Source organism: Solea solea, chromosome 10 (assembly GCF_958295425.1).
Source record: "Solea solea chromosome 10, fSolSol10.1, whole genome shotgun sequence".
Lineage (NCBI taxonomy): Eukaryota > Metazoa > Chordata > Actinopteri > Pleuronectiformes > Soleidae > Solea > Solea solea.
Window position 1 is genome coordinate 27029927 of NC_081143.1, and position 11183 is coordinate 27041109.

The 11183-nt window shown below is 45.7% G+C and overlaps 2 protein-coding genes and 1 pseudogene across 6 annotated transcripts in view; all 3 read left to right on the forward strand.

Annotated features, from left to right (window-relative positions):
* Positions 1-1456, forward strand: part of ttbk1a (tau tubulin kinase 1a) — a 38829-nt gene extending 37373 nt beyond the window's left edge. For all 4 annotated transcript variants that reach the window (XM_058640729.1, XM_058640726.1, XM_058640725.1 and 1 more), the window contains one exon: positions 45-1456. In XM_058640729.1, coding sequence (XP_058496712.1) covers positions 45-459 — 415 coding nt within the window. In that variant the 3' untranslated portion in view covers positions 460-1456. The remainder of the gene's footprint in view (positions 1-44) is intronic.
* Positions 1327-3922, forward strand: LOC131466774 (tripartite motif-containing protein 16-like; annotated as a pseudogene).
* A 1285-nt stretch (positions 3923-5207) lies between these two features.
* Positions 5208-8375, forward strand: LOC131467072 (zinc finger protein 358-like). 2 transcript variants are annotated; one of them, XM_058640792.1, is made up of 4 exons: positions 5208-5594; positions 5829-5893; positions 5999-6113; positions 6227-8375. In XM_058640792.1, exons 1-4 carry the CDS (start codon positions 5309-5311, stop codon positions 7303-7305), a joined length of 1545 nt encoding a protein of 514 aa, XP_058496775.1. In that variant the 5' UTR covers positions 5208-5308; the 3' UTR covers positions 7306-8375. The 2 variants fall into 2 exon arrangements, with proteins under 2 accessions (XP_058496775.1, XP_058496776.1); XM_058640793.1 differs by having other exon boundaries at positions 6002-6113.
* Positions 8376-11183: the final 2808 nt, after the last annotated feature.

An 11183-nucleotide genomic window follows, 5' to 3' on the forward strand; every position in this document is an offset into this window, starting at 1 on the left:
GTTTGAATAAATATAACACCTTCACTTTACTCTTCTGTCCACAGGAATCAGAAAATTGGACTTAGCACTCTCAGCACCCAACGGAAATCCATACCTGTGTCGCCCAGGTCCTCTTCCTTGTGTCCCCGTCCCACTGCTGTCCCTGCCACATCTGGCAGTCCTCGAATGCCCCTGCGAGTCTTGTTTGGTACCCGGCGCAGCCTTAGCTCTACCCACTACAGGACTGACAGCCCTTCTCCACAGAGAATATGTCCATCCAGGCAGCCACTCTCGGTTCGTGCCCCAACTGTCCCCATGCTACCGCCTAGGACTACTACAGCAACAATGCGGCGCAGCGCCTCACAGGACGTCACTGCCCAGTCCTCCTCTGGCACCATGTCCACCAGGACCAGGCCAAAATCAGCTGGTGTGATTAAGGGGAAAACAAAGGCCAGGGAGAAATCAGTGACCGCTAGATAATACAAAGAGACACATTGCTGAGACGTGTTTGTGTATAATCAGTCTTCAGACAAGCTTCGCCTCAAAGGTTCTCACTTGATTCCATATTAGACTGTGCTGTTACAATGACCTCCTTTAAATCCTTCAGTGTATATGGACCTCTCATTTTTTTTTCCATGTTCAGCTTTTTGAACAATCTTCATGGGCTTCCAGTAATCTTGACTAACTGTCGTACAGGAGCATTGGTGCCATGGTGCTATGATTATATCTGCTGCTCCCTGGCCAATCCCCAATCTAACTGATCCCAGGAGGTGAAAACAAGTCCAGTAACAAAGACTCTCATCTTACATAGTACTCCCAGCTTGTCCACAGCTCTACTACTCTCCTACTAACAGTACCCTGCTTGGTGTCACATTGCATGGTGAAGTCTACCACAAATACATTGAATTGTAGAGGAAAGATGATATGTACAAGATCTGTACCTTTAAATTATGTGATGTAGTACTCCTTATTGGCCAAAAATTAATAAATTGGACTGGTTTGAATGCCTGAACTATGTAACTATGGTAAGAGATTTCTAACTATACCCTGTACTCATTATAGTCTTGGATAAAAAGAGATGGATGTGAACACAAAAATAAATTGCTCGGCTGCTAGTCTCCTCCTCATGGTGCGACAATGGGCATGCTTAATTCAATCTATTTTCTGGGTGTTTTTATTTTGTTTATGCTCTGAATTGTACAGAATATAATAGAATCATTTCCCATAAAGACATATTTATTTTTTATCTTGCCAAGCAAAGTCTAAATTTCAAGTCTTTAACTTTCTGTTCTGATGTGTTGGCACTATGCCTGTTTTTTTTTGCGCATGAGAAAAACAGGGTTAACCATGAGAGGACATTATACCTGCTTGGATTCTGCTGACAGTGCAAAGGCCAGCTGGTTGTTGGGGCTTGTGATGTGTTTGTGAAGGGGTTGATGGGCACTGAACTGTGAAGTAAAGTCTTGATCATGTGAAAGGCTGTCCTGTCATTATTTTCCTCAATGTTTTTTTTTTTTTTATGTAGGATGTGGGTCTGATCTGGGTCTCCACTCCAGAGTCCAGAGACAAAGTCAAGACCAGGACAAAGGAAGGGCAAGAACAAGACCAAGGTAGAGCAAGAACAAGAGTAAGGTCAGGCAAGAACAAGACTATGGTAGGGCAAGACCAACACTAAGCTAGATCAAGACTATGTTGGTGCAAAACTAATACTAAGGTAGGGGAAACAAAGTTTACAGCAGGGCAAAACAAAGACTAAGGTATGTCAATAACAAGACTATGGTAGGGCAAGAACAAGTTAAAACCAAGGTAGATCAAGACTAAGGTAGAGCAAATCCAATACTAAGGTAGGGAAAAACAAAGACGGGGGTAGGACAAGACCAATACTGAGGTAGGGCAAGACAAAGACTGAGGTTGGGCAAGACCAAGTTAAAACCAAGGTAGATCAAGACCAAGACTAAGGTAGGGTAAGACCAAATTAAGACCGATACTAAGGCACCAAAAATGGGCGTGGCAGTATGCTGATTACAGAGAGCGGTTGCACCTGTAATTCACAAACATATGCATGGAAGCTAAGACTGGCCATGGTCGCTACTGTCTTCCGTCTGTTTGCCATGTCCAGTTATTTCTTTTGACCCTTTCGAGACTCTGACACTGCTTGGCTTCTACCCACCTACCAAGACGTCACTTGCTGACCAACTTTTTTCCATGAAAACAGTTTGTGTTTTAGTTTTTGCATTGTTGGGTCCGGTCTAAAGTCAAAGTTTAACCCAGTGCTGATTTGAATGTTATCTCTAACAGGAAGACAATTTCTGCTTTTGACATAGACTGACCGTGCTCGAAACCCTGGCAGGTCACAGGCTCCGCCCATGGCACTAAAACTTGTAGTAGACATCGGCTCAAACCAGTTCTGCTTCCGAGAAAGTCAGGCGGTCGTTGTAACTGAGAGAAGAAATGGCACAGCAAAGAAATCAGCTGGAGCGAGAGTGATTCAGCTGCCCTCAGTGTAGAAAGACCTTCTCACCAAGGCCTAAACTGATGAAAAGCATCATGTTAGCAGATTTAGTGGAGGAGCTGAAGAAGACTGGACTCCACGCTGCTCCTGCTGATCACTGCTATGCTGGAGCTGAAGATGTGGCCTGTGATGTCTGCACTGGGAGGAAACGTAAAGCTCTCAAGTCCTGTTTGTTTTGTTTGGCCTCTTTCTGTGGGGAACATCTCCAGCCTCATCATAAATCACCTGCATTTAAGAAACACAAGCTTGTAGTGCCGTCCAAGAACCTCCAGGAGAACATCTGCCCTCGTCATGATAAGGTGATGTAGATGTTCTGCTGCACTGATCAGCAGTGTATCTGTAATCTCTGCTCTGTGGACGAACATAAAGACCACGACGCGGTCTCAGCTGCAGCAGAGTGGACGCGGAAGCAGAGAGAGCTGGATCTGAGTCGAGAAGAAATCCAGCAGAGAGTCCAGGACAGAGATGTGAAGGTGCTTCAACAGGAGGTGGAGGCTCTCACTCTCTCTGCTGATAAAGCTGTGAAGGACATTGAGAAGACCTTCACTGAGATGATGCGTCTCCTGCAGAAAAGAAGCTCTGACGTGAAGCAGCAGATCAGATCCCAACAGGAAACTGAAGTGAGTCGAGTCAAAGATCTTCAGGAGAAGCTTCAGCAGGAGCTCACTGAGCTGAACAAGAGAGAAGCTGAACTGAAGCAGCTCTCACTCACACACGACCACAACCAGTTTCTCCTCAACTACCGCTCACTGTCAGCACTCAGTCCATCGACACACTCGTCCACCGCCCACGTCCGTCCTCTGAGACACTTTGAGGACGTGACAGTGGCTGTGGCAGAGGTCAAAGGTCAAATACAGGAGTCCTGACGGAGACGTGGACAAACATCTCACTGGCTGTGACTCAAGTAGAAAATCACACTGGATCCAAACACAGTTCACACACAGCTGTTATTATCTGAGGGAAACAGGAAAGTGACATTTATGAAGAAAAATCAGTCTTATTCTTGTCACACAGACAGATTCACTGATGTGTATCAGGTCCTGAGTAAAGAGAGTCTGCATGGACGCTGTTACTGGGAGGTGGAGTGAAGAGGAGGAGTTTCTGAAGCAGTGACTTACAAGAACATCAGCAGATCAGGAGATGAAAGTAGATTTGAATTCAATGACAAATCTTGGAGTTTATATTGTCACCAAAACAGTTGTATATTTGTTCACAACAGTATCAAGACTAAAGTCTCAGACTCAGAGTTTACCTGGACCACAGAGCAGGTCTGTCCTTCTACAGCATCTCTGACACCATGACTCTACTTCTCAGAGTCCAGACCACGTTCACTCACCCTCTCTATGCAGGAGTCTGGCTTTATTATGATTATGGAGACACAGCTGAGTTCTGTAAACTCAAATAGTCTTGAGTTATGTAAGAAGTGAGTTAAAGGTGCAGTGCATCACTTTTAAATATAAACAAATGTCTTTTGGATTCAAACCACTGTCAAACTCAGTTCACATGACACTGATCCACACAGAAACTCCTGTTTTCCATTTCAGCAAATGTCTTCATCACTGGCGTAGAAAAGATTCAGTGTAATCATGGAGTTTTCGACACTGGTGTGTTTGAATGCGGCAGCGGTCACAAAAATGACTCAATATTGCCATCTTCTGGCCTAACAGAGGCTGTAACATCAGTTGAAAAAAGAGACACTGATTTAACTTCAAGGAATCAAAGTTAAAACAAATAAATCACTAAAACTTAATCATCATTTCCAGCTTTGAGGAACACTGATCAATATTTCCTTAGGATCCCTGGAGGAAAAATAAAATAAAATAAAAGTATGTTTTTTTTTACACAAAAAAAAGGATTCCAAGGATTTTTTTTTAACTGATTTTAATAATTCTAAGGGGAAAAAATTAATCCAAGAAGTCAGGCTGTTAGGGTTTTTATGTTTTTAATTTTGTTTCCAATTTTATTTTTACATGTTGCCCCAATCCTCTAAATAAATCAAAAAGTATTTGTCTTGTTTCAATCCTTTGTCCAGTCCTTAGTTCCATAATAGTTCCCAACAGTTCCCAAAGCATTTATTGTACATACAGTGATAAACAATACTCCAGAAATACTCCAATGTCTTTTTAGCTGTGTATACAAAACGTTTTATTATTAAGTCAGAATTTTGAGGGAAAAAAAGTCAGAATTTTGAGGAAAAAGAGTCAGAATTTTGAGGAAAAAAAGTCAGAATTTTGAGGGGAAAAAGTGAGAATTCTGAGATCAAATTAAAAATTCTGAGATTTAAGTCTGAATTGTGAGATTATAGTCAGAATTCTGAGGAAAAAAAGGCAGAATTTTGAGATTTAAATCAGAATTCTAAGGATAAATCAGAATTCTTAGATTAAAGTCAGAATTGAAAAATTTAATTCAGAATTTTAGGGAAAAAATACTTAAATCTCAAGTCAAGCTGTTTTATATGTATAAATATGTTTCCAATATGTTGCTCTAATCCTCTTCCATATTCTCATTATCCTCTATGAGTTCCCAACAGCTCCCAAAACATGTTTATTGTACATACAGTGATAAAAAAAAAGTGACACATATTGACTTCTTCTACTCCACAAACGTCCAAACATGCTGGTAGCTGGTGAAAGTTGTTATTTGAACAATTTTACTGCCTGACTCAGCTGAGGTGACGCTGAACAACAAAGTGACGTCATCAGAGGGCGACGCTGGCACCTTTTGAGAGCCACAACATTGATGAGGAGCAGACGGAGACAGACAGACAGACAGGCGGAGACAGACAGCGGGGACAGACGGTAGACTTTGACGCGGACGATGGCGGACTGCGTCGGCTTCCAGGCTCAGATCGCCTCGATCGTCGAGATTCTGGCCAATTCTGCGGTGGCGGAAATCTGTAAGCTGGTGGAGGACGGTTACGCGGCGCTGCGCGCTCAGATGGAGCAGGAGCGAGACAAGAGCGAGAAGGACAAGAGTGCGCTGCGGCAGAAGCTGCGAGACATGGACGTGAAGATGAGGAGCTACGAGAGGAAGATGAGGAGGCGCCTCCAGAGGGAGGAGGGACACGGGGAGCAGGAGGACAAGAGCAGAGGAGCAGCAGCAGGTAGACTGATGCAGGAGACACATACAGGTGTCCTCATGTACACACATGTCCTCACACACGTGTCCTCATACACACACATGTCCTCACACACGTGTCCTCATACACACACATGTCCTCACACGCACACACGTGTCCTCGTACGCACTTTTTTCGTGGCTGGTCATTTAAGAAAGAATCAAAGTTACGCACTGCAGCTTTAAATGAGGAGTCACTGGTGCATGTGTTGTTCTCCAGGACCTGAAGACCTTCACACTCTTCCTGCCTCCTCTGAAGACAAATCCTTCCACCACCTTTCAAAGGTAAACTGTTCTTCTGCTGTAGGGACGGATCATGTACGATATTGGACTTTTATGTTCATCCCAAGGAATTTTAAGTGCTGGGTAAATGTCCTGTCACGTTCTCAGCAGGAGGAAACCAAGCCGCTGCCGCTGGTGAAGCAGGAGAGGGTGGAGCGAGGCGACTGCAACCTGGACCTGAAGGTGGAGGTGAACATCCGGGCGGAGTGTGGCCTCTCTGCTGGTGAGTGTTTTCATTCACTCGACTTGTTTCCACGTTTTATTACAGCCCTTGTGTGAGTGCAACTGTTCTTTCCGGAGCAATGTGATTTTCACCCCACTCACCTTGTTCCTCAGCTCTGGAGTCCAGTGAAGAAGCTCCTCCCACTGTTGTGACTGACACCAGTGCCACCCACATCACCGCCTCCACCATACTCCCCTCCTCCTCCCCCACTGACGGCACAATGGATCTGGCCTGCCAACCTCGAGCCAAGCGTAAAGCCGTCAAGCCTTTGGGCAGCAGTTTGACAGGCGGTGGAGGCGGTGGAGGCGGTGGAGGCGGCGGAGGCGGCGGAGGTGGAGGTGGCCCGGTCCCTGATGCTGCACACCAGGAACTTGGCGTGACAGATGGTGCTCTGAAGCCAGAGATCCAGACTGATGATGTCACTGTAGAAGAACTTCACCCCTCTCAATTGTCGACCCCACTAGCATCAGATGAGCCAAGCCCTGATCGACTCAACAGCCTGGGCCTGGACCTGGCCTGGATGCAGGAGAGGGTCAGCCATCTTGGTGCTGCATACGCGGTGGCACAGTTGGGTTTGGGAAATGCAGAACATCCCTCCGCCTCCTTCTCCTCACAGGGAGGAGGAGACAGTTTAGACGGCCCTCCAACCATGCTCTTCACGGGCGGAGCTCATGAAATGGCTGCGTTTGCCGCTTCCTTTGACATGGCTGCCGCTGCCGCTGCTGCTGCTGTAGCTGCACCACCTCCTCCTCCTCCTCCTCCACCCCCACCAACAGCTCCTTCTGTCACCACAACCAGCCAGAGGCGGCTGTACAGGAGCAGCGCTGCCACCGTTGCTGCTGTTGGTAAAGAGTCTGTGGCGTGCGCGGTGTGCGGCCGTCTCTACCCCAGCGCCGCCGCCCTGGAGCTTCACCAGCGGGTGCACACGGGGGAGAGACCATTTACCTGCCCTCACTGTGGGAAGGGCTTTGCCCAACCCAACAACCTGCGAGTCCACCTCCTCATCCACACTGGAGAGAGGCGATATCGGTGCACACTGTGTGGGAAGAGCTTCATCTCGTCCAGCCACCTGAAGCGGCACCGCACGGTCCACACGCAGGAGAAACCGTACAGCTGCGCGCGTTGTGGACAGTCCTTCAGCCAGATGTGTAGCGTTCGCAGACACCGGCAGCAGTCGCAGTGTGGCCTATAGACCGAGTGCTGCAGGAAGCAGATGGAATCTGAAGCGTGGATGGTTAGAATCTCTTCACGTGGGAATTCATGCATCTTTATGTAAGCACGAACAAATGTGACAAGACTGAATCCTGTGATATTACGACGTATGTAGAGTTGATGTTTGCCTTCAGTCATAGCAGTATGTGAACTGTGCTTCAAGGTGGAGCTCGTCTCAACCTTCTCTTTCTCTTTGACCACGTTCAGATCTGGTATTGACATCCGTCCACAGAGATCCAATCAACAAGTAGAGGTCGACCAGTAAGCCAATATAAAACTTTACAACAATAGCATACATCGAGGAAGTGCATTCAGTCACTCACTCACCCACTCCTCTTCTACCACGTGAGGGTCGCGGGGGTTACTGATGCCAATCTCAGTTGATAGAGCGAAAGGCGGGGTACACCATGGACAGGGACACATAGAGACAAACAAACGTGTGGCCCCTTGAGGAACTGCAAACACACAGGAATACATAGAGTTTATCCCAAAGAGACAAGTGCAACAGAGTGAACACCAGTCTTTTCCAGGTCTCAAATTAAGTCAGTCCTGGTTTACTCGCTCGGTCAGACAGTTGTTTCCTCTTCCCCACTTCCCCCGACAACGTTTTTATTTCTTCCTTTTTTGGACTGATATGGAGCTGAAATGGTGGCCGAAGAAACCCTTCAAAAAAAATGTGGTTTTCAAAAGAAAACGTAGCAGTGTCGATGAAGCCTCACAAAGAACACTTCTGAATATGACCTTAGGTTCTGGATCGGATGGCGCATTCAGAGCGTATTTTGGCGGGTTCACACCTGAAGACCTGAACACCTGTGATTGGATCATTCAGGATTGATGTTGGTACCAGGTCTTTTTTTTATTTTTTAAAGGAAAGGATCAGTAATATAAATGAGTGCCTCAGACAGTGTTGACAAAAACACTTAACCCCCCTTTTCTTTGCGTTTACGTACATACAAGTGTTCTTTTAAAAAGTTTTGGGCCTCAATCACTGTAGAACGATTGTTCTCGCATAATATTTCAACGTAAGCTTGGTATGGCAAATTTTAAACGGAATTTGTATACCAGAATGCTTCGGTCCACTGCTGTCAAGTAAAAATTAGGAGTCAGTTCACCAAGGTAACCAGTAGGTGGTGCCATAATCTGTCACCCCACAATTTTTCAACATTAGCTAGGTTTAGATACAATGTTTCAAATAATCTGTAAACCAAAATGTTTCGGTCCACTGCTATACAGCAAATACTGGGAGGTAGTTCACCAAGATCAGCAGTAGGTGGCGCCAAATTCTCTGTCACAACAGAAAAATAAGAAGAAGGTGGAGGTTAACGAAAATAAGAAGTAGCTATAGGTGCACAGCTGGTTTCACTCCATTTTAGTATTGGCTTCTTGTGGCGCTAAGTGAAGGTATGTTACATTGTGTCTCACTTTATATTCTGTCATGTAAAAGGCCCGTCCTTTGTTCGCTGTTTCCAATGCACTCGTTCGCATCTTCTGTTTATCCATGTTCCAATTTTTCCTCCTCCCTCAAAGCGTTAGTGTAATTGTATCTGTCACTAAAACCGTGCTAGTATCGCTAACCCCCCCAGCTTAAATTGAGGGGGCGGAGCTTTTTAAACGGCTGTCACTGGGTCCATATTCCGTCTGTTCTCTTTTAACATTCGTTTTCTGTATCTCACTACCTCACTCGTTTGTCGGATATTTCCTTGACCTAAACTCCTTTTTCAACTCGTGTTTCAGAGAACTGTAATTTTGCTGCTGCCTCACTTCACTAGCGTAGCTGTTATGCTAATGTCTTCCTTCCATCAGTCGCGTGACGCAATAGATTGAAATTAGTAAGTAACGAATGTAATTTGTTTATGTTGAAAAGTCACACGTGACAGCTACACTCACTGTCTCCTTTAACGTTTGTCCACCCGGTCCACCAATGTCTGCCCGCCACTGTTTTTTTTTTGGAAGGTCACACCCAGAGCCTGCGTCGGGATTTCAGTTTAGAAAAAGGAGCTACAAGTCGTATGTTGCCAGGTTGGGTTTGTCTGCAATTTAAAGCCACGTTTGGCTGCTTCTGCCACTGCCACCTTTTTTTTTGGTTTTATGGAGCTTTTTCATTATACAGTTTTTCTGTCGTATTATTGCTTTTCCATTAGGGATGATACCTGGTACATGGTGCGAGCTGAGCCGATACTAAAATGTGATGTCAACAGACTGCCCGGCCACTGATTGGTCAGAGAGTGTCGTCACTGGAAGAGTCATGAGTGAGACGTCTAACACAAGAATCAAGGCGAACAATGCATCAGTTAAAAATACTTAAAAATCACTGAAAACATGCGTTATGCTGCGTTCACACAAGTTTACAAACAAAGTCAATATACGTGGCCGGGCCAAGTGGCACGGTCGATGCGTGTCAAATCGTGCCTAACGCACACATCGCAAGTTTCAAACAAATCGCGGCGGCCAATCAGCGTTCTCATTCTCCAGTTTTGGACGCTCTGAGCTAGGGGTGCAACGGATCAAAAAACTCACCGATCGGATTGTTTCTCGGATCAGAGTCACGGATCGGATCATTTTTCGGATCAGCAAAAAAAGTCTGGCACAATCTTTTCTCTGAAGTGGGTGCGCCGTCGTAACGTGGCTCAAGCACTTTCAGCATGTGTTTAAAGCCCTCGTTTTGCACAACCGAATATGGGCTCATGTCTGCACCTATAAACACACCAATAGCGTTTGTGATGGCTTTAGCCCGGTCTGATTGTTCAACAAGGGGCTGCTTAAATGCCGCGGTGATAAGCGGTTGTTGAGCAGCCTTCGTTTTCACTCCTGTCGGTGAAACACTGGGGTGATGTCGCTTCAAATGCATGGCCATGCTTGATGTGTTTCCACTGTCATATGGCTTTCTTGAGCCACAGTGCCTAAACACCGTCACGGTTTTATCCACTAACTTCTTTCCTTCATCATTATATTTGACAGGGAAGCCAAAATGCTCCCATACAGGGGATTTAAATGACGCGGGGCGTTCAAGCTCCTCCGTTCCTCCGCTCGCCATGACCACGCTGTGTGTGGACTGAACATGCGCACAACTTTTTTTTTTTCATAAATCAATCTGCGGATCACGTGTGTGCCGAACCGAAGATATTGATCCTACGGATCACAGATCAATGATGATCTGTTGCACCACTACTCGAAGCTGTACAACACTTAAACTCTTGTGGAAACGTCTGCAGAGAAGAAACCGACGTCAATTTGCGGTTTAACAACAACCGGACACAACGTAGCGAGTTTCACCACTCAATCCGGGAGCTCCGTATGGACGGTATTAACGGTGAAACTTGCCGAGTTGTATCCGAGAGAGTGCAACAATGCTTTGGTTGATGGTGAAAAGAAATGCCCGTTAATTCTGTTTAAAATACGGCGACTTGTGGCCAGTGCTCCCATCGCCTCGCAAAATTTACAAAATGGGCGTGAAACGATGCGACTAATCACATTCGGTGTGAACACAGCATAAATCTCCAACATTTAGCAAATGAAATGTCTAAAGTGTCAATGATTAATAGAGGAGCCTGCTGTTTTTAGCGACAGCACTGCTGAAAGCTGGCGATCGTTAGCTGAATCACAACCATGTTCAGTGGTATTTCAGTTCAGTGACCGTGTCAGACAGAGTCTGTGCACCACTCATGCAGGAAGTACTGAACCATTCTGTGAACAAACCGTTTTAATCGACTGATTCTAATGATTCAGTTACACTCAAAACAACTGCTTTACGAGTCACTAGTTTATGTCGTGTATAAAACCACGTCACGGCAGTTTCGACCCCGCCCACATTGAGGAGGAACTATAAATAACCAAAAAAACGACGTGACCAAGCCGAGC